Source organism: Kogia breviceps, chromosome 10, assembly GCF_026419965.1.
Source record: "Kogia breviceps isolate mKogBre1 chromosome 10, mKogBre1 haplotype 1, whole genome shotgun sequence".
In the NCBI taxonomy this organism is placed as follows: domain Eukaryota; kingdom Metazoa; phylum Chordata; class Mammalia; order Artiodactyla; family Physeteridae; genus Kogia; species Kogia breviceps.
The window spans coordinates 27,232,121-27,259,954 of NC_081319.1; the positions used below are offsets into that span (position 1 = coordinate 27,232,121).

The 27,834-nt window shown below is 41.3% G+C and overlaps 1 protein-coding gene across 29 annotated transcripts in view; it reads left to right on the forward strand.

Moving 5' to 3' along the window:
* The window catches only part of CADPS (calcium dependent secretion activator), a 795,170-nt gene that overhangs the window by 440,847 nt on the left and 326,489 nt on the right, over positions 1 to 27,834 (forward strand). For all 29 annotated transcript variants that reach the window (XM_067043766.1, XM_067043769.1, XM_067043768.1 and 26 more), the window contains one exon: positions 2,135 to 2,467. In XM_067043766.1, coding sequence (XP_066899867.1) covers positions 2,135 to 2,467 — 333 coding nt within the window. The remainder of the gene's footprint in view (positions 1 to 2,134; positions 2,468 to 27,834) is intronic.

Below are 27,834 nucleotides of genomic sequence, written 5' to 3' on the forward strand. Positions count from 1 at the left end.
TCAGATCCTCAGTGTATTTACACATAGTGTTCCTTCTTTCTCTCTTTTCCTACCCTTCTTTCACATTTCATGTCTCCTCCAGGAAGACTTTCCTAACTGCATATTGGAATATATTCCTGGCTACGGGCACCCATGAACCTGTGTATTTTCCCTTGGCTAGCACTTGTCCCAGGTTGTAATGATGTTTGTATGGGATGATTAGGACGATGTCATGGAGGCACGAGGGCTGGATCAACATCCGTTTTGCTCTCCACTGTAACCCTGGCACCTGGCATGTGCCCTCTCCCAGCGAGTGTCCAAAGAAAGGGTGAATGGGCTCATGGAGAAGAGTATAAACATTACAGCTGAAAAGACAAGCTCAAACTTTTATAGTTCACCTCCCTCAGTGTACAGAAAAGAAATTAGAGGATCAGAGAAAGGAGGTAACTTACCCAAGGTCACACAGCAAGTTAGTGGCAGAGCTGGCCTGGGATCGTGGTTTACAAGCGTTGTCACAATGTTACATTGCCTCTCCAGAAACGTCCTCTTTTGCTTCACAACTTTGATGTTCTTTGAGATCTAGACCTATAGCTGAGACACAGTGTGTTACATGGAGAAACTACCTGCATTAAGCATTACAGATTTTTGGGTGAATTCCTAGCTCGTTAAAGCTCATAAGGCCTGAGGATTCATTTGAAACTTTTTTTTTCTATAATTGATTTTTAAATGAACTCTAAGGTCTCAACTGAGTACCAGTTCCCAGGCACAGTGGAGCTGGCCATGGCCTCTAGCCCGTGAAGCAAACCCTCAGCCCCCCTTCTCTCTAAATTAGTTCATTGAATGGACAATGAGTGGAACCCATCTTTCTAACATCTCTCCTCCCCAAGGAAGGCTTTGTGATGAAGCAGAAGGCAATGAGATGCCCCTGAAGCAGTTGCCTACCAAAGGCATCCCCTGAAATCTGACAGGGGAGTGAACATTTCTTCCACCTCTGGAAGGCTATTTATGCACCTACTGAAGTGTGACCAGGACACAGCTCAGAAGTGTCAGATGTTTCCTCTTTGTGAATGGGAAGCAGCAGCCTCATTGCCTTGTATGACACCTAGAACTGTATAGCTTGTATAAGCTCCCGAATGCTAGGCACTGGGGTGAAAGCAAACTATTCTTAATGGCTGCTTCATCCCAGGACCCAGGCAGCATCAGCAAAGCAACCAGGGGTTCTCCCACCAGGCAGGTGAGACCCGTAGGAAAGGGAGGAACCAGGGTGAAGTGAAAAGACGGTGCGTTTAGAGTCAGCCAATTTGAGTTACCAAGAGCAAGTCCCTTCCCCTCTCTGGAGTCTTGGTTTTTCCTTCTACAGAATGGATCGAGTCTAATGCCTTGTCATTCACTCTCAAAGAGCCAGGCTCCCCTGTAGAGATGGATGATATCTGGGGGAACAAGAAAGGCACAGTCCTTGCCCACGTGGAGTTTACATTTGGGGAGGGGAGACAGACATTAAATACATATTTACCTAATCCTTGTTCAATTTTAATTGTGATGAGTATCACTGAGAGGCTAAAATGAGATGTAAACAGTGGACTATGTACTATGTAAAGTGCTATGTACCAGACATCATACCAGATACTTTACATATAAAAATAATAACCACAACAAGTTATATGGCATTAATATGAGCCACTTTTTAAAGTCCTCATCATATATTGACTCATTTAATCCTCATTTAAAAACACTTGTGCTGTAGAAACTACTGTTATCCCCATTTTATAGATGAGAAAACTGAGGTACAAAGAGGTTAATTTGCCAAAAGAAATATGGCCACTAGGTGGCACAGAAAGGCCCCAGGCTGTGTGAGCAATTGAGTCTCTACACTATATGCTGGCTCTCAGGATATGACTGTCTCATTTCATCCTTTCCACAACCTAGTAAATACCATTGTTATTCCCATTTTCCAGATTTGGACACGAAGGCAAAACATGTAAAGGCCCACTCTCCGTTCCCATAGCTAGTAGGTAGCAGGGCAGGATGCGATTCACACTGGTGCCTCCCGGGAGGTTCGTGAGGGGGTCTGCCCAGCCGCCAGCCGCCAGCCTCACAGGGAGCGTGTTACTGCCGGGCGGCTTCCTGATGTCTGTCCTGCCCTGCTCTTGCTCAGGTGTTCCTGAAGAGCGACCGCGTGGCCCGCATGGTGCAGAGTGGAGGCTGCTCCGCCAACGACTCGCGGGAGGTCTTCAAGAAGCACATCGAGAAGAGGGTGCGCAGCCTGCCCGAGATCGACGGCCTCAGCAAGGAGACCGTGCTGAGCTCCTGGATGGCCAAGTTTGATGCCATTTACCGCGGGGAAGAGGACCCCAGGAAGCAGCAGGCCCGGATGACAGCCAGCGCAGCTTCCGAGCTCATTCTGAGCAAAGAGCAACTCTACGAGATGTTCCAGAACATTCTTGGGATCAAGAAGTTCGAACATCAGCTCTTGTACAATGCCTGTCAGGTAAGGTGTCTGTCACCTGGGACCAGAGCTGTGAGTAAAGCAGGGCCACATGATGATTTCTGTGTGCCCGAGGCATCACTGCCTTCATGTGCATTTCTTGATTAAAAAAATTTTTTTTATTACATCTTATAGCTGCATTGGTAAAAGTTCAATATAATCCAGGCTAGAATATATTCAGGTTTTTCTTCTGAGTTTTAAAAGAAATGTAAATGTTTTGTGAGCTCCTAAAAATCTCATGGACCCTGGGTATTGTGTGTATTGTGTCTAAGGGGTCAGTTGGCCCCTGTGTGGAAAGTGCCAAAAGATCAAAATGATGACTTTTTTTTTTTTTTTTTTTTTTTTAAAGATTACGTGCCTTTAAAATAGGTAGTATTTACCAGTTGAAGGGCTCGTACTTCCTCAGTTGGGGAGACAGCTGGACTTAGCACCTGGTCATCAAGTGAAATTATTTAAAACAAAGCTTCCAGAACACCTGAGTTTGTCATACCCATATGTTAGTCACATCTAAATTTCTGAGATGGCTAGCTGAGGCTCCACTTGGCTCCACCCCAAAAATGAACTTACATTTTCTCTGGATCACAGTTTGGGGGAGTGAAGTACCCTAGGTCTTCATTGCCTATGACCGTTTCCCCGTTACATTTCTTTATTCACCCGCTATTTATTATGTGCTTACTTTGCAGTCTTTGCAGATTTTATTGAATGTTGCTTGGGAGCATTTTTAAAAGGCACATTTGCAGCCCACAGCCCTAGATTCCAGTTCTGCATGCTCAGCGTAGAGCCCAGGAATCTGCATTTTAAACAAGGGCCTCCCTTCCTGGTAATTTTGCTGCCCTTTGCCTTTTAAGAACCATTATTAAAATTCAGCTCTGCCCTGGTTTCCCTGCACCAACTCTGCCTCTAAAGTTGGTAAAGTGAAGACACTGTAGTATATGGGCTAAGAGTTGTTCCTTGCTCAGAATCCAGCAGACCTAGGTAAATCTTAATATGACCCCTCACTAGCTTTGGGGCCGTGGGAGTTAGTTAACCTCCCCACATATGAACTTGAGATGCAACTGTTATGAGAATTCATGTGTATAAAGCCCAGAGTAACATGGGGCACTTTATAAATGGTAGCAGTTAAAGTATATTATAGTCTACTGGAAGAGGCAAAAAGTCAACAGACAACATCAGAACAGTGCCATAAATTTTTTTGTTTGTTTTTTAATTTTTAATGTTTTAAAATTTATATTGGAATATAGTTTATTTACAATGTTGTGTTACTTTCTGCTGTACGGCCCAGTGAATCAGTTATACATATACATATATCCACCCTTTTTTAGAATCTTTTCCCATATAGGTCATTACAGAGTACTGAGTTCCCTGTGCTATACAGTGGTCCTGATTAGCTATCTATTATATATATAGTAGTGGGTATTTGTCAATCCCAATCTCCCTATTTATCCCCCCTCCCTTCCCCCTTGGTAGTTTGTTTTCTACGTCTGTAACTCTATTTCTGTTTTGTAAGTAAGTTCATTTGTATCCTTTTTTTTTAGATTCCACATATAAGTGATATCGTAAGATATTTGTCTTTCTCTGTCTGACTTATCTTCACGTAGAGTGAGAATCTCTAGATCCATCCATGTTTCTGCAGATGGCATTATTTCATTCTTTCTTATGGTTGAGTGATATTCCACTGTATATAAGTAAATGTTTAACATTAGAAGTACAGGATTTTGAGGCTTCCTTATTCCTGCCTCCATGGCTACCCCCTAATTCAAGACATCTGCATCTTTTACCTGGATGGCCAGTGTCTACCCATCTGGTAACCCTGCCTCCCTTCTTGCCCCATGATAATGCACCCATCACACACCAACTCAAGTGATCTTTTAAAATTGTAAATTGGATCATGACATGTCTGTGCCTAAAACCTTCCAGGGGCATCCCATCAGCCCTAGAACGATATTTCAACTCGTCACTACGGCTTGAGGAAGAACAGGACTCAGCCCCGATCATACCACTTGCCCTGCGTGCTTACTCACTGGCCTTCCTTCTGTTTCCCCAACACATCAGATTGGTTCTGGGCCTTTGCATTTGCTCTTCCCTCAATTTAGAATGCTCTTTTGCCAAGACCTTTGCCTGACTGGCACAGCTTAAATGTCAACTTCTCCAAGAGGTTTTCCAAGACCACCCCATCTAAAGTTCCCCCTTGCCACACACCTCATCAAGTCATTCTCTTTCCCGTTCCCCTGTCCTATTTTTATCAAAGCCTTTACCACTATTTTCCATTTCTTGTTCATCTGTTTTTATCTGTGTATTATCTGTCTCACCCTCCCCGCCCATCCTTCACCAAAATGTTGGCCTCATCAGGGTGGCAATTCATCTCTGCCTTATTTGCTAATATTTCCAATGCATGAAACAATTCTTGGCACAAAGTAGGTGTTCAAAAAATGCCTATTGAATTAATAAATGGATGATGGCAGTTTGTTTTACCCGGTTAGTAGGGTCTTATCAACCATTGTAGCTGACCCAGAAATTTCTGGATGTTTTACTAAATAGGAATCTGTTTAGCATTTCATAATATAATATATACATTACATTCAAAGGAATTCCTGACACCCTACTTTCGTCTCACCCCACTTCAATTCAGAGCACTTATTGCCTACCTGAAGGTAGGGAGTTTCTGTGATGGGCCAAGAAGTATTTTGAAATTCTCAAATAAGTCTCAATATGAAATTTTTAAATTTAATTATTCTTTTTAATTAAAATGGTACTACATCCCATGTGGCACTTGTAGAATAGGGTAAACAGGTGGCATTACCATCCATCACCACCACCTTGTCTACCGTAGGAAGATGGGTTGTCATAGCTTCAAAAAGATTGACAGTCACCCACCTGGGTGATAAGTAATACTCAAAATTACAGAGTTAGTCAAGTGTTCCTAAACCTGCTAGGCATAAAGTGATTCTAGGAATTCATTTTTCTTCTTATTGCAGCAGCTAGCTTATCATGCAAATATTCTATTCTTGCTCAGACATCAGCGTCATTGGAAAGAGTCTATTGCTATGCCATTCTTACCTTGATGGCTTTGAACTTGTTGAATAGGGTTAAGAGGCAGCACCTTATTTTGCTCTTTTCTCATAAAAAATGAATTAATTCGATGCATATTTTCAACATCTGTTCTATGAGTTAGAAAAAATATAATAATATAAAAGAATCATGTCCTCTCTCCCCCAAATAATGATTGTCCCCTTAGTTAAAAGAGAATTATAAGAAATATAAAGGGAAGTACTTCTTGGGACAGGAATACTTAAGGCATTTCTTATTATATTTTATACTCACACCTACATCTGATTATTGCTTCAGTGGTTCAACTCAGTAGAAATTAGGACAAAGAGCATATGAAGAAGAAAAAAAACCCCACAAATTAATTCTAAGTATATGATTATTTTTAACTTCCATGTCTTTAGTCATCTGAGTTATACAATTGTATTGACAAATACCAGAAGTATTTTAAAAGAAATATAACATTGGTAATAATAATACATTACAAATGTTATAGAATTGGGTATTCTCATAACTTACTGGTAGAATAATTTATTATGATAAACTTTCTGTAAAATAATCTGTTAATCTGCGGCAAAACCCCTTTATAATGGGCAAACCATTTAACCTGGCAGCTCTCCCTGTAGGAATTTGTTATAAGGAGATACTTAGAGATGTGTACAAGAGTATTAAGTCCAAAGATGTTCATTGCAGCATTTTGTATGACAGTGAAAAAAATGGAAGCAACTTTAATTCCCAGCAGTAGGAGATTAATTACCTAGATTTTGATTTACCTGTATGAGAGAATACTCTTCAGCCAGTAAAATAGCTGAAGAAGAGAGCTTACCACATGGGGAAATGTTCATGACATATTTCGAAGTGGAAAATCAGGCTATGAACCAGAGTGTGAAGACATAATCCCACTTTTATGGAAAAAGTACTGGATGGGTAAAAAATAAAATCTTCACTGTGCTTATCTTTAGGGATAGCATTATGGTTGATTTTCATGGTTTTCATTTGTGCTTTTTGGCGTTTCCAAATTTTCTGCCTTAAGCACATAGGTATTTTGTAAATAGAAACAAATAGCAAAAATCTCAACATAGAAACTATCAAAACAACGGGATAAGAAGAAAATTATCTTCAGCATTGTATTCTAGACTTCAGCCATTAGTATACCGCCTTGATGATTTTTGCCATTTCCAAGTACTACCTGTGTGATTATTTATTTACTATTCCTAATTAAGCCAACTCCTAACTCACTTTTTAAGCCTATCTTTATTCTTAGAAGTAATAGACGTGAAATCACAGCTTTGGTGTACTAGATCTTTTTAAACAATAGGCATTAAAGTGAAACAAAACCGTTAAGATAGAAGCTCTTTGTTAGTCTGCCTCTTACATCATCTCAGGCCACCAGTGATACAGGAGACATGGCTATGGTGACCAGGGCCTTGAAATACTGCCGTTGGTGGGATAGATCCCTCTCCCACCATCCCTGAAAACAGTCCCAGACTGACGAGAACAGATTTTACCTGAAGTCTGTGCTTCTCACACCCTGCAATCAGGTTTCAGAAATCATAGATTTACTCACTTGCTTTCTCAGAGATTACACTCAGCTCTGCAGAATTCAATCCACTTCTAGGGGCAAAGATACAGAATTGAAAATCATATGACTTACGTTCACACCCTGCTTGTATTGGTTTTTGTTTTGTTTTATATTTTCTGGTCCTTCTCCTTACAAGACAGAGCAGTTCATAGGTGCTTCCAAATCCAGAAATACGCATGGTTCCTTGTATGCATATTGCATTTTAGGGGAAAGTGTAATCTGATTTCTGGTACAGCTTTCTGATGGTTCCTATGATCTCTCTATGAGGTGCTGCTGGGAACTGCAGTTTTTATCTCAAATGAGAAATGATGTTTAACAAAGAGTGATTATATCACTTAGCATATCAGCTGTCTGTTATAACATGAACCATGTCTATCAATCTATTTTTTAAAAAGGAAGCTTAATAAATGTCTTCATATTTACTCATACAATTTTTAAAAGTAGATTGTGGTGCTTCCCTGGTGGCGCAGTGGTTGAGAGTCCGCCTGCCGATGCAGGCGACGCGAGTTCGCGCCCCGGTCCGGGAAGATCCCACATGCCGCGGAGCGGCCGGGCCCGTGAGCCATGGCCTCTGAGCTTGCACGTCCGGAGCCTGTGCTCCGCAACGGGAGAGGCCACAACAGTGATAGGCCCGCGTACCACAAAAACAAAAACAAAAACAGACCAGTGATGGAAGCTATTATAAACCATCTAACACAGCTATGCACAGGGAGACATCTGACAAGCCTTCTGACATACTTCAACCCAGACTCCTCATGATCATTATTTGACTTTACCTTCTTCTTCTTCTTCAATGATTCAGACCTACAATTAGCAGAAACTTGGGTAATAGAGGATAGTGCACTGGTTAATTTTTGTTGTTAACCTCTTTTGTTTTAACCCTTTCTGAAAGTAGGCATAAAATATCATAGTTCTCTTTCCTGCCCAGCTTGTGAGTGATTCTACATGTCTTTCATGGTGTACTTTTATTCAGGGGAGGCCTCCCATCTATGTCCTGACCTCCAGTTTGAACAGTAGTAATGCCTACCAGATATGAAGCCTTGACCACGTGCCAGGCACTAAGCCTAGTACTTTGCATATATTATCATATTTAATCCTCATAATAAGCCTGTAAGCTGGATAATTTTACCCACATTTTAATAAGCAACCTAAAAAAGAGAGAGAGAAAGAAGGTAAACAATTTTTCCAAGGTCAAACAGCCAGTCAGCAGCAAAATCAGGATTTGAAGTCAAGGTTATATGACTTTTAAATCATCTCTTTCACATAATTGCTGAAAATAGTGGTGATTTTCCGTCGACATAGAAGGTTGTGGAGAGTAAGTAGTAAGTTTATTGGTCCTGCCTGTATTCTAGGAAGACAGATATGTGTGTGTTGTACTCAGTCTTTTAGGAGTCTCTTTTTTTATAGCCTGTTCTTTTTTCTTCAGGTTTTATTTAAAAAATATCTTTATTGGAGTATAATTGCTTCACAATGTTGTGTTAGTTTCTGCTGTATGACAAAGTGAATCAGCTATACGTATACATGTGTCCCCACATCCCCTCCCTTTTGAGCCTCCCTCCCACCCTCCCTATCCCACCCCTCTAAGTGGTCACAAAGCACTAAACTGATCTCCCTGTGCTATGCGGCTGCTTACCACTAGCTATCTATTTTACGTTTGGTGGTGTATATATGTCCATGCCACTCTCTCACTTTGTCCCAGCTTACCCTTCCCCCCTCCTTGTCCTCAAGTATGTTCTCTACATCTGTGTCTTTATTCCTGCCCTGCCACTAGGTTCATCAGTACCATTTTTTAAAAATTCCGTATATGTGTGTTAGCATATGGTATTTGTTTTTCTCTTTCTGACTTACTTCACTCTGTATGACAGACTCTATGTCCATCCACCTCATTACAAATAACTCAATTTCGTTCCTTTTTATGGCTGAGTCATATTCCGTTGTATATATGTGCCATCTGTTGATGGACATTTAGGTTGTTTCCATGTCCTGGCTATTGTAAATAGTGCTGCAATGAACATTGTTTTATATATATCTTTTTGAATTATGGTTTTCTCAGGGTATATGCCCAGTAGTGGGATTGCAGGGTCGTATGGTAGTTCTATTTTTAGTTTTTTAAGGAACCTCCTCCATACTGTTCTCCATAGTGACTGTATCGATTTACATTCCCACCAACAGTGCAGGAGGATTCCCTTTTCTCCACACCCTCTCCCTCATTCATTGTTTCTAGATTTTTTGATGATGGCCATTCTGACTGGTGTGAGGTGATACCTCATTGTAGTTTTGATTTGCATTTCTCTAATGATTAGTGATGTTGAGCATCTTTTCATGTGTTTGTGGCAATCTGCATATCTTCTTTGGAGAAATGTCTATTTAGGTCTTCTGCCCATTTTTGGATTGGGTTGTATTGTTTTTTTGATATTGAGCTGCATGAGCTGCTTGTATATTTTGGAGATTAATCCATTGTCAGTTGCTTCATTTGCAGATATTTTCTCCCATTCTGAGGGTTGTCTTTTCATCTTGTTTATGGTTTCCTTTGCTGTGCAAAAGCTTTTAAGTTTCATTAGGTCCCATTTGCTTATTTTTGTTTTTATTTCCATTTCTCTAGGAGGTGGGTCAAAAGGATCTTGTTGTGATTTATGTCATAGAGTGTTTTGCCTATGTTTTCCTCTAAGAGTTTTATAGTGTCTGGCCTTAGATTTAGGTCTTTAATCCATTTTGAGTTTATTTTTGTGTATGGTGTTAGGGAGTGTTCTAATTTCATTCTTTTACATGTAGCTGTCCAGTTTTCCCAGCACCACTTGTTGAAGAGGCTGTCTTTTCTCCATTGTATATTCTTGCCTCCTTTGTCAAGGATAAGGTGACCATATGTGCATGGGTTTATCTCTGTAGCCTGTTCTTTTCTCCCTAAAATTTGGTGGAGGAAAAGAAAGGTCAGCTGAGGCTCAGTTCTGTGTATTTTCTTTTCTCTTTTAAAAAAATGTTTATTGGAGTATAGTTGATTTACAATGTTGTGTTAGTTTCAGGTGTGCAGCAAAGTGAATCAGTTATACATATACGTATGTCCATTCTTTTTTAGATTCTTTTCTCATATAGGTCATTACAGAGTATTGAGTAGAGTTCTCTGTGCTATGTAGTAGGTCCTTATTAGTTACCTGTTTCATGTATAACAGTGTGTATATGTCAATCCCAATCTCCCAATTTATTGCTCTCCCCTGCTTACCCCCCGGTAACCATAAGTTTGTTTTCTACATCAGTAACTCTGTGTATTATATTTTCTTATTAGGATTTTAGTGGATGTGTCTGACCAATGAAGTTTATGCTTGCTTCACTCATCTAGGTCCTACTGTATCAGTACAAGTGATTCCTGATTTCATTTTTGAAAACGTACTTAAAGCCCCACAGTGTTCAGCAGATAGTGAAGAACAGGAAGTGCTTGTCTTTCTTGTCTTGTCCTTGCTAGTGCGTGATCGAGCCGATTGGATGACTTGAAAACGTGACTGCTTTGTGTCTTGCGTCATGAGCGTCTTCCTGTCAGGGCCCAGTGACCCCAGAATTAGAACCAAGTTGCTCTTTGGAGAAAGAACACCCACAAAAGCGTGCATGAACATTCACATTACAAGGGTGTTAAATGAAGAATTAAACCAGGGGTTGGTAAATATTTTAGGCTTTGTGGGCCCGTGAGCCATGGCCGCTGAGCCTGTGCGCCCGGAGCCTGTGCTCTGCAACGGGAGAGGCCACAGCAGTGAGAGGCCTGCGTACCGCAAAAAAAAAAAAAAAAAAAGTAAATTTTATTAGTAAAGTTGACGTCTCAATCTCTCATTCTGCCCCAGACATAGAGTAACCATTTTCTGCTATTGCTGTTTACTCTTTCCATGCGTTTCTAAGTACTTTCATTATATACCTATATCTATATCCATCCTTAGTAGGTCTTTAGTAATTTTTTGGTGCTGCATTTTGGGCTTATCATTATATTGAGACATTCATTCATATTGATATGTGTAACTCTATTCATTTTCTGGATGATATTCCATTATAGATATATTGTCATTTATTTACTCAATAAAGAAATTCCTTTTTTTGCTATTACAAAAACAGTGTTATGGATATTCCTATACATGTCTCCTTGTACACATGTATAAGAATTTCTCCAGCGAACATACCTAGAAGGATAATTTACTAGGACATGAGGTAATTGCATTTTCAAGTTATTAGGTATTACCAAATAGTGCTTCAATCCATTGTACATTGACTTAAACAGCACAAAAGTAATTATTGTATCTATACGAATATCCATAGTTGAAAAGTAAAATTTTATTTTAATGAAGGAACTAGACCTCTCCTACATTGCTTTTGGGAAGATACGACTGAGCAATTCCATCCCTTGGTACATACCCAAGAGAAATTAGTATATTTGTCCACCAGAAGATATTGCCAAGAATATTTATAGAAGCTTCATTGACAGTAGCCAAAAATTGGGAGCAAACCAAATATCCATCAACAGTAGAATTGATACACAAACTACAGTACATTTATACAATGTAATAATCAAGCAATTTAAAAAAGAAGAACACTGGTACATTCAACAAAAAAGGATGCATTTCATAGACATTATATTGAGAAAATATATAAAGAGTATATATTCTGTGATTTCATTTATATGAAATTCAAGATCAGGAAAAATTCATCTATGGTGATAGAAATCCGAACAGATTACATCAGCAGGGGGAGGAGGGGGAACTGAGTAGGTATTGATTTGAAGAGACTCAAACGCTAGAAATGTTCTGTATCTGTAACATCTAAAATGGCAACCACTAACTTCATTAAATAAAATTTAAAATTCACTTCTTCATTCATACTAGCCATGCTTCAAGTTCTCAATAGCCAAGTATGGCTTGTGGTTGTCAGAATGGACAGTGCAGACAGAACATTTCCATCATAGCACCACGTTCTTTTGGATGACACTATTCCATATCTTGAGTTGAGTGGTGTTTACATGGTGCACGTATGCAAAAACTAACCAGGCTGTGGCATTGAAATTTGCACTTTACAATAGGTATGCCTCATAAACAAAATATGCTTCAAAATAAATATATTATACCTCATAAAATAAGAGGAAAGAGAGCAAAAAAGGAAAGAGAAAAAAAGAAAAAACAAAAAATATAAATACGGACTTTTCAAATTTAAATTTTGAAATTAAAATGTGACAAACTCAGGAGAAAAAAGCACAAGAGCTCTGCACAAAAATATCAAATAAAACTTTTTAAACGGAGATTATTTCCCATTAACTTTAATTAGGCTCCTTCTAGGCTTGCAGGTTTAATTAGCAAATTATCAAACCAAAAATAAAAACCTTAGGCTCAGCTCTCAGGCAAGTTTTCTCAAATTTTGAAGCATCCATGGATGCTTTTCTGGCATCATTGCCTTTGTTACATTTCTGTGTAACTAATCCACGTTACTAATTAGATTCCATCGTGAAGCATGGTTTCAATCATTTTCTGTCCAACAGCAGCATCTTTGTTTGTGTAGAAATGCGTGACGCCCAACTGTGCACAAATACATGCAGAATAATGAATTAGAGTGGTCTGATTTCTGTTTTATGAGAGTTAATTGGAAGTGTAACTTCACTCTCTGTCACAGAAACCTGATTAACCCATTGTCTATCTTACATTTGCTATAAGGAATTCCTTTCAACATATATTTGGTTTTAGATTATCAAGAGCATAAAAAAGAAACAGTCTGAGAATTGTAGGTCAAAATACTCTCACACTGGAGATAAACGCAGGTCCTTCTTCATGTGTTTGCACAGAGCAGGATGAATCAGAAGAGCTGTGTGACCTTGGGCAACTTCTTACCTTCTCTGAGCCTCAATTTTCCTCACTTCCTGCCTTCCCTGACTCTGCCAAGAAGAGTCGTTGTCTCCCTTCTATTTGTTCCCAGCACAAGACATGGTGACCACGGGAGTGGCACAGAGCACAGTGGTCCTATAATTTAGTACCCTGCACATCATCTTCCTCTATGAGCATCTGGGACTATGAAATATATCTTTATTTCCTTAGCACCTAGGCCACTGCCTGGCCTGCAGGGTATCTCAAGAAAGATTTGTTGCATAATTCAGTTGGTGAGTGAATGAATAAAAGAATGAACGCTATATTATGTATTGCTGTATAACACATTACCCCAAAACTTAGTGGCTTGAAGCAACACACATTTATTATCTCATGATTCTGAAGGGTCAGGAAGCTGGGCATAGCTTAGCTGGGTCTTCTTTTTCAGGGCTCCTCACAGGCTACAGTCAAGGTATTGGCTAGAGCTACAGTCCTCCCAACTAGGGCTGGATCTGCTTCCAAACTCACTCCGTCATTTTTGAAAGGGTTCAGTTCCTTGCAGGATGTCGGACTGCGCCTTTCCAGCATGGGACTGGGACTTTCCAATGTGGTAGCTTGTACCAGCAAGAGAGAGCTTTTGCTAGGAAGGCAGAGTTTGCTATAATTTTTTATAGGCTAACCACCGAATTGACATACCATAGCTTTTGCTGTGTTTCATTTATTAGAACCAAGTTACTAGGTCCAGACCTTACTCAAGGGGGAGAGATTCCACAAGGATATGAATATCAAGGGGGGGACCCTTGGGAGGCCACGTCAGAAGCTGCCTACCCCAAATGCCTACTTCAGAAGAGCACGAGGAAGTTCAGAATGAGACACTGTCTATGAAAGATACCATACGCTTGCTGTTTGCTCTCCCTAGACTGTTCTTTTTCCTAGAACGAACTTCCCCACATCCTACTCATATGTCATGTTTTAGCTTAAGTGCTACCACCCCTGAGGGGGCTTCACTGAATATGAAAATATGATCCTTGAGCCACTCTTTTAACCCAGCACCCGATTATTTTTTTCCTTTCTGGCACAAATTGCCATTCATAATTATTTTACTTATTGTCGGTGTCCTCCATGAGAAAGTGAGCTCCATGAGGGCAGGAACCCTGCCTGTCTGATCTCTCCTCTCTAACCAGTGCCTCACACGTATTAGGCCTCAGTAACTATGTGTTGGAAAACCCCACTTTACAAATCAATTTGGCTGTTGTGCAAACCACTTTCTCTCGTTATGGGGTTGAATGAGCGAGTTGTCTCTCCAGTAACCTGCTCTGCCCTTTTGTGGTTTCCGTTGGAGGCATGTTTGAGGTGTGTTTGCACACTTGGTCCATCCTTCCATTCCCTGATCATTTTTCTTAAAGAATCCCATCGTCTTAGAACCTTCGGAAGAGAGCCAGCAGTCACTCCATCATTGGGTGCTCGTGCTAGGAATGATTCCAGATACTCAGAGGTAGCACTGAGCCCCACATCAGTTTGGGTACTGAGAAAACAGACCCCTACACAAAGTCAGACAGTGGACTCAGCGATGTGAATACTTGAGGATGCTGTAACCACCCCACTCAAATATACCTAGTGTTTCCAGATCCCAGATGCTAAGGCCAGAGGGTTAATTACAAAAGCTAGTAACATTAACAATGACTAATATTTATGATAAGGATGGTTATAAGTATGCATTGTCTTATGCAAATAAATATGCTTAATATTACCATTTTTTGCTTTAAAATAGGCTTTAATAGATTAAGTTAATAGATTAATGCACATATACTTCTGAGCCTTTGGTATATAATATATATTGTTAATCACCAAGAGCTTGTGTAGTAGTATTGGGGAGGAAGAAATTATCCAGTATTACCAGTTTTTGGAGATGAGAAAACTAAAGTTGAGAGAAATAAACCAGCAGGTTTTTGGAGGGATTCCAGATTTGATTCCAAATTTCAAGCATTTACCCATTCTAGTGGATGTGTGAAGTTGCTTAACATTTTAAACATACACACACAGCTCTTTCTAGTGACTTCCATGCCCCTAAGACAAGCTTACAAAACTTATTTCTAAAGAAAGGGGAATAAAAGACAGATTGATTTCATTTTCTTTTCCCCTTGGTCTGAGGGGTTACCTGAGAATTGTTCAGTTCATCATATCTAAATACAAACATTCAGACTTTCCCAAGCAGCCTTCAGAATGAGATAAGTCAGCCACTTAACTCAAGTTATTATCATTGAGAGAAGCTTTAGACTCAGATATGAAATGACACTGGGTCCAAAGTTTCCCCCAAGTTCAAACTCCAGTTTCCAATGCTATATTTGAGGGAGCTGTTAAAGATCTTTGGTAATAATTATTGTTAAGAGAGAAAGTTAAAGGAATGTGGATGAAGTAGGAAAAAGAAAAGCTGAGATGTGACTCTTAGTATCTTCCAAAGAATTTAAATGAATGTAGTTAAGAAAAAAGCGAGATGAGTGTTAGATTTAAGAAAGACTTCCCCAATTAAGTTGAAAACAGATTGTTAAAGGTAATAAGGAGCATATAACATCTCCCTTCCTGCAAAAGTCTGAGAAAAAGCCAATCCATGCCAGATGCAAAGAGCCAATACAGTAAAGAGAATGTGGACTTTGCAGACAGACACTTCTGGTTTGAGTTCCAGCCCTGTCGCTTACTAGCTGTGTGACTTTGAGTGTGGGCTTCACCTTACTAAGCCTCAATTTCCCCACCTGCAAAAGAAAAATAGTAAAATGTGTTCTCCTGACCTTGTAGGATTATATACGTAATTGAAAAAACATAACGTTTCATTGGCCATTTATAAATTGTTAAGAGCTATGCAAGCACAAGTTGAATCAAAATTGAGTTTATGCCATTTCTTAAAACCTACCCCTGCTCTTGAATTTACAGAAAAAGAACAAGACCAGCAAACAGAATGTTCTCATTTTAGTTTCACTCCAGGTACAAGTAAACTAAGTATTTGGGAGGAGGCTTCATCAGGATTTCCATTTTCTGTATGCAGTGTCCACCAGGATGTATCACAGGCTCCCAGGACTGAGATAACATTTGCTTCTAAATGAATGTTAGTCTTGTCCCTCAAGACAATGGGTATAAAAGGCCTCCATGGTGTTCTCATTCAAAGTTGCGTTAGTATTATCGTTTTTGTTTTTGTTTTTTTAACATCTTTATTGGAGTATAATTGGTTCACAATGGTGTGTTAGTTTCTGATTTATAACAAAGTGAATCAGTTATACATATACATATGTCCCCGTATCTCCTCCCTCTTGCGTCTCCCTCCCACCCTCCCTATCCCACCCCTCTAGGTGGTCACAAAGCACCTTACAAAACCTTTCCCTAACAGGAAAGCATGTAGGAAGCCGCACATCTCTGCAGGTACCACTTAAACAGGGCATTGGCCGCTTTCCCAGGCAGCTGTTGAAAACAGCAGTGCCTCTTTTGTTGCAGAGTTTACGCATTTGAGTCTGTGACTATTACTATGGAGACAACTTTGAAATCAGAGAAAATCTAGGTATTGGGCTTTTCCAATCAACATTTCTCTCCAGATTGCCCACCAACTGAAACTGTTCTTGGGGATTAGTTTTGCCTGTTCTAACTTCCTGTAAATGAAATTATTATTATTTTAATAAATTTATTTATTTATTTATTTATTTTTGGCTGCATTGGGTCTTCACTGCTGCACCCAGGCTTTCTCGAGTTGCAGCGAGGGGGCTACTCTTCATTGCAGTGCACAGGCTTCTCATTGCGGTGGCTTCTCTTCTTGTGGAGCACAGACTCTACGTGCACGGGCTTCGGTAGTTGTGGCACACGGGCTCAGTAGTTGTGGCTCACGGGCTGTAGAGCTCAGAGGTTCAGTAATTGTAGCGCACAGGCTTAGCTGCTCCGCGGCATGTGGGATCTTCCTGGACCGGGGCTGGAACCCGTGTCCCCTGCATTGGCAGGTGGATTCCTAACCACTGAGCAGCCAGGGAAGCCCTTAACTTTAAATCTATATCTACCTGTATTTCTCCTCTCGTGTCTGCCTTCTTTTTCTCAACTATACATCTGTGAGATGTATTTTTATTGTTGCAGGTAACTAAGAGTAGTTCATTCGCATTCATTCCGGTGTGTGAGTACACCAAAATTTACCCATTCTACTGTTCACGAACACTTGGATTATTTGCAGTTTGGAGCTACTATGGATAAAACTGTTAATACTCTTAGACATGCTATTTGATGGGTGTTAGAATCCATTTCTTGGGTAGATACTTAGGAGTGGAATTCTGGATCATGAGACATATATATATATATATATATATACAGTCTTTGTTCAGTATCCATGAGGTGTTGGTTCGAGGACCCACCACGGATGCCAAAATCCCCGGATGCTCCAGTCTCACGGCTGGCCCAGTGTACCGCAGGTTCTGCTTTTGCTTGGTTGAACCCACGGATGCAGAACCATGGATACGGAGGGCCAACCTTATTCAGGTGTTCTTCCTCAGTAGGTACTGTCAGACCGTTTTACAGAGTAAGTTTACCAATAAACTGCTACCAGAAATGTAAGAGAATCTGGGTTTTTCACATTTTCACCGACAAATAGGCCTTATCTATGTCATCTTAAAGCAATGACTTTTTAAAAAAGAGTTGCCTGTTAAAACCTGTATAATTCCACATAACTCTCCCAAATCCCTGCCCATACCAGATAAAACCAAAAATAGAACAAGAACTTGACTCTCTAGTTCTTCAGGTTTTACTGTGACATTACAAAACAGAGAGAATTCTTGTTGAAGGGTGAATTGGTTGGTAGCAAAAATATAAAGGAAGCAGAAGGGTTAATTACTTTGAGCTCAATACTGTTTTAACTTTCTTTTGCCAGAATCGTGTATTATTTATCACTAGCCATTGATCAATACACTTAATGTGTCACTTGAAGATATTGTACATCCCCTGCATAACTAGGAACTGAGCAATCTTGGATCCCTGTAATTAAGATTAAAGCAAATTAGCCTTCCTAGTAGAGTATATCTCATGTCATAAGATAATCCCATGTCTCCTCCTATGAAGGCCAGGTCGGTAGTCCTTGTCAGCCGTAGGCAATACTCCGTCCCTGTGACATTTGTGGCTAAGGCCTGTTCTAACCAGGAACCTCGGGATTGTTTTGTTGAATCCGAGGGGTATGACTCTTTCATGTCATCTAGAGCCAGAGTTTTATTTCATATTGGATATAGGAAAGTCAGGAGTTGCAGTTTGGGGAAAGAGGTATAAAAGCATTATGCTGTGAAGTGCTATGAAGGAAATCGGTGAAATTACTCTTCCAACCGAATGAACTCAGAAGCCCCTCTGTGGACCCAAAGTGGCCGTTTCTTTCCCTGTCCCCTTACCACGGTGGATCTATGATAGGCCAGAGTCACCAACGATAGCTTGGTGACTTGCAGACAGCCACAGTCCAGCAGCAACTTGCTGCTCCGTCCTTCAGTTATCTAAGGATGGAGCTTAAAAAATATCCACACCACTCCGCCCTCAGCCAGTTTCTCTCCCCTATCCATTTCTTCTGGGCCTTTTGTCAGAGTAGCATCCTTCATGAGAGGAGAGGCGTTAACCTGTCTTTGAAGGGGTGGTGGTGATAACATCTCCTGGTAAAGCAGCGAGTATCAGAGTATCAGAGTGAGGTCCTGTAGAGCAGCTCTGCCACTGCTGCTGAGATTCCAGTGATCTGTCTTTGCGAGTGTGGCACCTCCAGAGCATCGACTGAGGAGTAGGGACTAATCCCTATCTTTAGCAGCTAGTCCAAACTTAATCACCAAGCCTTACATGCAGTGTGAAGTAAGGAATGATAATGGCACACACACCAGCGCTTCCTATATGCCAGGTGGTATCTAAGCATTTTGCACATGTTAACTCATTTAATCTTCATCCAGCCCTACGAGGTGGGTACTGTTATCATCCCTGTTTCACCATGGAGGAAATGGAGACACAGAGTTGTTAAAACTGTCCAAGGTCACGTAGTTAATTAGTGGTAGAGTTTGGGTTCAAACCCAGCGGATCTGGCTCTGCTACACTATACTTTCTCTTTGAACATTTATGGGAGAATTTACGTGGGCTCCAAGTTATTGTTATCTCTGCTCTCACAGAGAAAGGTCTAGACCTGCACTGTCCAATGCAGTAGCCACTAGTCACATGTCGCTATCTAATTTAATGTTAAATTAATTAGAATTCACTAAAAATAAATATTTAGCTCTTTGGTCATACTAGCTCTATTTCAAGTGCTCACTAGCCACGCGGGGCTATTGGCTACCGTCTTAGCCCAGATATGGAACGTGTCCATCATCGAGGACAGTTCTGTTGGCATTTAGATTTGGGATAAAGCAAGCAAGATAGAGAGGTCCAGATTGGGTGTTGAGGACAAACAAGATCAGGAATTCAGAGGGTGGCAGTCCAGGAGATGGGAAAGGAGGAAAGGCAGACAAATGAAGCCTTCCCTCTGGCCTACAGGGAAGCCAGCCCCGTGGGGAGCGTGTAGCTTACTGGCTCACAGCAGTGTTGGCCGTCACGTATGCCTGGGGTTCAAACCCAGGCTCAGTCCAGAACTCGCTGTGTGACTCAGGAGAGTGATTTCAGTTCCCTGTATTTCCCTTACTCTGTGTGTTTCACCTTATCCTGAGGATAGTTGAGGGGCTATTGCAGGGTTTTCAGCAGTGGGGAGGTGTGATGAGATTTGCCTTTTAGGAAGGTGTCTGTTGGAGGTTTCATGGAGAGGGCTGATGAAAGAGAGAAATCAGTCGGGGAAATAAGTTAGGATACTGGCGCCCACAGGTGGGCCCTTGGACTGGTGACAGTTCTAGGCAGAAGTGTCACTGATGCATCGAGAAATAAGGAAAGTAGAGACTGGGTGTATTGTTTTTTGTGTGACCATATAGGTGAGAATTCCACTGTTCCACCTGTACTTTCTTGAGAAGCCCTTCTTATTCAGAGACTACTGCTTTTCTACTTTTTTGATGTTAAAATGACTTTTGTTTATGAAATAACGCTCATACTATTATAGTAGATGGTAGGGATTTTTTTTTTGTTTTTATGTCCTTACCTGACAAGACAAAATGTATGTCTGTGCCTTGGTTTGTTTTTAAATTATTATTTCCTAGTCCATGAAGTCCCCGAATCTGGGGACTGCTGAGTTAGACAGTTTGGTGGTGATGCCGCGGTGAGAGCCGATGAGTTTTCAGGGGATGGAGGAGGCATGTTTCAGAGCGAACGAGACAGCCAGAGACAAGTGGATGAGAAAGAAATCAAGGAGGGGAGAGTAAAAAAAAAGAGGGTGGTCTCCAAAGAGTCTGTGGCTTCTCCCTGCGTGTGAGTGGAACAGGGGTCAGTGAGGATGTCCTGAAGTCCTGCGGAGGTGCCTTCACTTCCATGTCACCCCTGTGTTCCACGGGAGCTGCCGACCCTCCATCCCGAGCACACACACATCAAGGTGAAGTGCATGCAGGGAAACACTTGGCTCCCATCCCATGGCACCAGAAAACCACAGGCAGGGCTCCCTTGGACACAGCAGGACCCAAGTGAGGCCACCTGACATGTGATACCCTCTACCCGGTACCCTTCCTCTGCCCTGCCCCGGACAAATGGCCCTGGGGAGAACGCTCTCCGGAGCACCTCAGTGAATCCTGCCCTTCTCTGAGACAGTGGCTCCCCTGTGTCCCTCTAGACAGAACCTGCTGAGGAGGGAGGGGCACGGCCAGGCCCCCCGGCAGCAGGCTTCTCACATTTTAAGCAGCATATGCAAATTAAATTAGCAAGGGTTCCACTTCATCTCCCAAGCAGCTCAGCCGTACACCCCAATAATTCCCAAGCCAAACTGACCCAGTTTGAAATGAAAATCAGGTTTATTTTTAGAGGGATAGATATATTTTCCCCTTGCCTCAGTCTCAATGGAGGCTTTTTCTGTTTGGCCCGATAAACATCCGAGTGCCTTATCCCCAGACCCGCTGAGCCTTTCTGACAGCCACTTGACAGGTAAAAGGCCTCGTGGAGTCGAGCTCATACATATTCAGATGGCCAAGGCAAGCCCCTCACCCCGTGCTGCTGAAGGGGGGCTGTGTACACTGGGTCCACTTTTCTCCACCTGTCTGCCAATCTTAAGGCTGGCATCAGGGCTCCTTGACTTGGAAAAACCTTAGAGTTTAAGGTGATTTAGAGCCTGGTCACAGTCGGGTTCAGCAGAGTCTACTGGCATTCACTGGAGACCTATAACGTCTCCTCTTGATAAAAATCTAGACACTCAGGACTGCCTCTTTGCAGCCAGGTCCAAGAAGGTTTTTCATCCCAGCTGAAGGCTCTGTACTTTCCCTTGTAGCACTTTCTACAAGGAATTGTTCACAGAATTGTGCGGTTAGCATCTGGCCCTTTTCTCAAAACTGGAAGCTCCCTGAAGGCCCCAGCCGTTTCTGACTTGCCCAACACTGTCCCCAGAGCCTAAAGCTATGATACGTTCTCAGCAATGAGTGAAATTAGCTGCTAGACCAGTGGTTCTCAGGTCGGGACAGTTTGGACATCTATCCCCCCTGCCCCAACCCCTCCCAGATATTTTCAGTATTTGGAGACGTTTGGGGTTCAACTGTGGGGAGGGGTGCTACTGGAATCGGGTAGAGGCTAAAGGCCGTGATGCTGCTAAACGTCCTACCGGCACAGGTCAGCCTCCACCACAGAGAATTACCAGCCCCAAATGTCATTAGTGCTGAGCTTGAGAACCCCTTGCTGGATAAGTCCATTCATGGGTGGTTCTCCCTACGCTGGGGCAGGCCTGCTCTCTCTATGATTAGCAGCACGTGAGTTTTGGAGTAAGACAGAGTCAGGCTCCACCTCTCACAAGCAGGCTGAATTTGCACAATTTCCTTGACCTTCCTGAGCCTAATTTCTGCATCTGTAAACTGACAATAAAATCATTACCTCCTTTATACCATTTTTTTTTTTTGAATGAGATTGACATAATTCCTCTAAAGCTTATAGAACCATCCCTGCCACGTGGTAACTTTTCAGTAAATGCTTATCATCCTTATTGTCCTTATTATTCTTGTTCTTGATACATTTTAAGCAAGGAAGTTTGGATTCAGCTCTTACATCTGTCAGGACAAGCTACACTGGGCTGTAGCAACAAACAGCCCCCAAATCTCAGTGGCTTCAAAGACAAGGGCTTATTTTTCTTTATTTAAGTTTTTAATATATTTTTAATTGAAGTATAGTTGATTTGCATTGTTGTGCAATCTCGGCTGTACAGCAAAATGACTCAGTTATACACATACAGACATCCTTTTTTCATATTCTTTTCCATTATGGTTTATCACCAGACACTGAATATAGTTCCCTGTGCTCTAAGTGGGACCTTGTTGTTTATCCACCCTATATATAATAATAGTTTACATCTGCTAATCCCAGACTCCCTATCTTTCTTTTATGTTACGTGTCCTCCATAGGTGGGCAAGAGGGCTCTGTTCATAATAATTACTCATTGATCCAGGTCGGTGGTGTAGCTCCTGGTTCAAATGATGTTCCCACTGGGCCAGAGCAAAAGAAAGCTCTGGCGGGTCTTGAGCCAGGAAATAAACCTTCTACCCTGGAAAGGACACACAGCACATGGGCTCACAATTCATTGGCCACACCTAGTCTCATAACTCCACTCAGTCCCACAAGTTATAGGAAGTTGACTCCTGCCCTGTTAACTTAGGTAGGGAGCTGGATATCTTTGCTGAAACGACGAATGAACAGCACAGACCTTTAGCATAATGATAGGATGAACTTTTTCTTTTGGTGATGGCTGCATTTTTCAGGATGTGTATTTTCCAGGCAAAAGTATCACCCTTATTAACAGATTACCCAATTATATTTAACAAATACTTGCTGAAGTTGGGTATTGTGCTAGGCACCGGGTATATGATGTTAAGCAAAAATAGAAAATCCTTGTACCCGTGTACCTTACAGACCTTTGGGGGAAACCAAGATTAAAGATCTCACCAAATGGGGCTTCCCTTGTGGCGCAGTGCTTGAGAATCTGCCTGCTGATGCAGGGGACACGGGTTCGAGCCCTGGTCTGGGAGGATCCCACATGCCGCGGAGCAACTAGTCCCATGAGCCACAACTAACTGAGCCTGCGCGTCTGGAGCCTGTACTCCGCAAAAAGAGAGGCTGCGGCAGTGAGAGGCCCGCGCACCGCGATGAATAGTGGCCCTCGCTCGCCACAACTAGAGAAAGCCCTCGCACAGAAACGAAGACCCAACACAGCAAAAATAAATAAATAAATAAATAAACTCCTACCCCCAACATCTTCTTTAAAAAAAAAAAATCTCACCAATGAGTTTGTAGTATTAAATTGAGATTAGAAAAAAAAACTCTAAAGGAAGGAAATGGGTCTCTGTGGGGGAATCAGATATAGATTAGGAGGTCAGGAGTCGTAACTGATGTTTGAGTTTCGTATATGAAGGATGAGCAGCATTCACGAAGAGAAGTAGAGGGTGAGGGAGAAAACTGTAGGATGGGGGAATCAGTAGATGCAAAGGCCCTGGGCTGGAGAGGGACTAAAATTATGAGGAGTTGAAAGCGGGTCTGTTGGTGAGAGTAGGCCAGAGGAGAGGCGTGGTGGCTGGTGGAGCTGGAGAAACAGGCAGAGACCAGGCCATCCAGATCCCAGGCAAGGTCTCGTTAGGATCTGATTCTTTATCTCCACTATGAGCTGCAGCCTTTGAAGGACTTACTGCAAGGGGCTGGCATAGGAACCCAGATAACATGCCCATGAACTCTGAACTTCCAAAGGAATCCTTGTGTTTGGAAGGGCCCTGATTCCTTTCCCTCACCAGCAGCGTTCTGAAATCACACAGGTCCTTACCTTTACCTGCAGCGTTTTAAGGCAAGCAGCCTGAGCCTCTCTACAGACCTGAATCCCAGAGCCACCTGCTCTGCAGCTAATGTGTCCCTTTCTGTTTGAACTTCGCAGGCCCATGGAGGCCTCCCACAGACTGAGACGCAAATGACGTATCCTCATAGCAGTGCAACTGCCTGAGGGGAGCAAAACATTCCTAATGCAGCTGACTGTAAGCCATTCCCTCCTGGGAATGTAGGTTGCACTCAGTCTGTCAGATGGGGAGGATTGGATGTGTCACCTCCTTAGCCTTGGAAGATTAAAGTTTCCAGATCTCCTGCCAAAACTGTTGTGAGTCACTGAGCGTACCCAGTCTCACGTCTATGTCTTTACATAGATATGAAGAATAGAGCAACAGTTACTCAACTTGGAAACATCCAGGATTCTCAAACTAGCATTCTAGGAATTTCACCTGGCCGTGCTCATCGTAGAGGAGAGAGAGAGTCTGGCGGTTGCCCTTCAGACCTGGGCAGAAAAACGGCAAGCTGTCTGGTCATTCCCCTTTGAGTTGAAAGATACAGTTTAGGAACTCTGCAGGGGTAGAAATTGTCTAACCTTTGCACCCTCAGGAAAAAAGCTCCTGGATTATAGTGGGTCCTCAAACATTTAAATGGATGGGCTTTTTTAAAGGCACTAATTTGTTCATTATCATAGCCATCATTTATTGAGAACCTGCAATGAGCCGGATGCTGTGCTGGGAGCAGGGAACGTGACCGATGTGAACAGGACAGATGTGTTTTTAGTTCCATGGAGCTTTCATTCTGGTGGAAGAAGACAGACAATAAACGTGTAAATAATTAATTAAGATAGTTGCAGACAGTAGTAAGTGTTATGAATAAGATAAAAGAAGACTATGGGACAGAGTGTCAGGGAGGGGAGGAGCAATTTAGCTCCTTAGCTGGAGTGGCCAAGGGAAAAGTCACTCTTAAGAGGTGACATTTGGCCCAAGAACTAAATCATGAGAAGGAGGCAGCCGTGAGTTGTGTAGAAATAAGTTTCCGGGTGGAGGGAACAGCCAGGAGAAAATGAGCGTGGGGTGTCATAGGAGCATGGAAAACAGAGAGGAAGGTGGTAAGAAATGACATCAGAGAGATGGACAAGATCCAGATCTTATGGGGTCTCATAGTCTATGATCATGAGTTTGGATTGTGTTTTATCTGCAACAGGATACCATTGGTGAATTTTAAGCAGAGTAGTAATAAGATTTAATTTATGCCTTGAGAACACTCTGGCTGTCTTGTGGAAACTAAGCCACAGGGTAAGCAAACATGGACGTAGGGAGATCAGGGGGAACGTAAACAGTGGTCAAGTGAGAGATGATGGTGGTTTGGAGATACTGAAAAGCTGTCACATTCAGCAGAAAGTACAGATATAGGACCAGAAAGAATGATTGCTAGACCGAATATGGCATGTGAGGGAAAAGAGGGTGATCCCCATGTTTTAAAATATGAGCAATGGGATGGATGTGGGTGTTACTGTCAAAGATGAGAAAAGAGCAGGTTTGGGGGTAGTGGAGCCAAGGTTTCTCTTTTGTGCAAGTTAACTTTGATACATCTTTGAGGTATCTAAGTGTACATACATGTTTAGGAGGCATACACATATGTATGGAGCACCGGGCTGCAGATACACTGAGGTATTCAGTTGTGTAATAAATACCCAAAACTGCAAAACTAATATGCATCGTTTCCAGAACATTTCACATTTCTCTGTTCTTTCATTCAACAAATAATGTGTTTGCTATGACAACATGGGAGGTTTTGTATTGAACTCTAGCAGATCTAGTCTCATTTTGCTTTGTGAAGGACAAGTAATACAACTCTTCATTGATTGTTTCATCTGTCTAGTCTTCAGTGTAATGGGTCTATCGAAGGAGAGGGGAATGATTAGGAGATACTGGCATGTAGAAGAAAAGCACAAAGTCAATCCGTTTCAATGTGTCGACTTTCCATGGCTGTTTCTGCAAGAGTAAATTGCCTTGCCGCTGAGAAATTCTGAAACAACCTGAAATTGAAGAGCTGGCTCGGATGCCTGCACTGGGGACTTCACCAGTCTTTTAATTATCTCTGCCTGCCTGGAGTTAGTCTGATGAGCCATTAATAGTTCTAGAATCTGAATTTGTACCATCAGGAGATTAGAAAAATAGGATCATTTGGTCCATGAACGCTAGATTTTCACACTTTGTGATGCTTTGGCGCCCTCCAAAATATCCACTAATTCAGCCAAAAAGTCGATCAAGTTACATGATAGAAGTTAGATAGTCAAAGCAAGCAGGTGATGAAGGACCAATACACTCTTCAGCTAATTGTTCTGGTAACCTCTAAGTCTGATGTCAAAGATAAAGATCATGGCGTCTTTCTGCCCCAATTCTGTTATTTGTGAAGGTTTGGTTTTGATATAGGCAAGTGGTAGAAAATAGCAGTAAAGTCTTCTTGTTTAGGTGACAGTATCTAATGTAATGCCACCTTCAGAAAATGGCAAAGTGCTTTGATCTGTCAGAGTATGTAGCAAGCAGATGATACAGAGTGTTCCAAGTTTGCATCAAGATCTAGCTCACATTTTAAAAGCTATCATTCAGGGACCTGGACCCTAAGCTTTCTGGATTTTTCCAGAAATTCTCCTATCATTCTCTACTGTGTCTAGATTTACAATAGTATAAATTGAAATGTTGTCCCATGCATTGCAATCTATTGTTTTCTCATCTGTGAACAAGAGATACATATGAATTTGCATAGTCTGATAGTATTCTAAATGCTGCACTGAATTTTAAATTATTAAGCTGAATGTCTTAATACTTCATTTTAAAAGACCTTATGTATCTTCAAGTAGCATTGATATTTAATGTGCATGTGTTAAACATGTGACAAAGATTCCTAACATTCAGGAAAACTGTCTTTTGCTGGAGTACAGCGTATATACGGTGTCTTTTGTGCCTTCAATAAATGTAATTTAATGCTTAATACCCATACATATCAAATTCCTTTTACTTACAGTATTCTAAGGAGGAAAAACAAGCACCCCCAAACATATCAAAAACACAATAGTCATTCAGTGAATGTTGAATGAATAAATACCTCAAAAAATTGTATATATTATTAATAATTATAATGGTAGTAGTTAACACTTGCTCAGTTTTTATAAAATCTCAGGCTCTAGGCTAAGTACTTTACAGAGATTGTCAATTTAATATTCGCAAAAATGCTATAAGGTGTGCTTTATTATTATCTTGGTTTTAAAGATGGGAAAATCGAGATATAGAGAAACTTAAAGTAACTTATCCAAGGCCCAACAGCTGAGTAGAGATGAGACTCACGCAAAGGACATTCAGAGCCTAATAAATATTGCAGACATTGGCTAAACCGAAGAAATTAATTTCATGACACAGATCTATCATATATACAAAACAGTATGTGTAATGTATAAAGAGTAATAATAAAATGACCACCTACACCTGGCTTAAGAAATGCATTTCACCCTTTTTATTTAACTTTTTACTCTGGAATTTCTCTCACATGTGCTAAAGTAAAAATAGTATAAGGAGGCCCCGTGAAGCTCAGCTTTTACCACCTGTCACGCAGTGAGTTATAGACATCCTGTTTCATCTCTGTCCCACCTCAACCTCTACTCTTAGATTATTTTGAAGGAAGTTTCAGACATCTTATCTGTATATATTTCAGTATATATCTTTAAAAGATAGGAACTCTTTAAAAAATAATTATCATAGCCACAAAACCATGATCACACCTTAAACAAATTTACAAGTGTTCTGTATCGTGTAATATCAAATGTGGTCACATTTCCCTGTTTTGGAGGGTATGCACCTCAATTTTTGTTTATAGTTTGTTTGAATTGCTCTGCAACTGAGGTTTGTACATTGTGATTTGGTACTATCTCTCTCAAGTCCCTTTTTAATCTGTAAATAGAAACCTTACTTTTTTAAATAAAAGCTTTGCTGACCTCAGGAAAAATCAGTAAGGAGATTTTGCATCAGCAAAGACTTGAA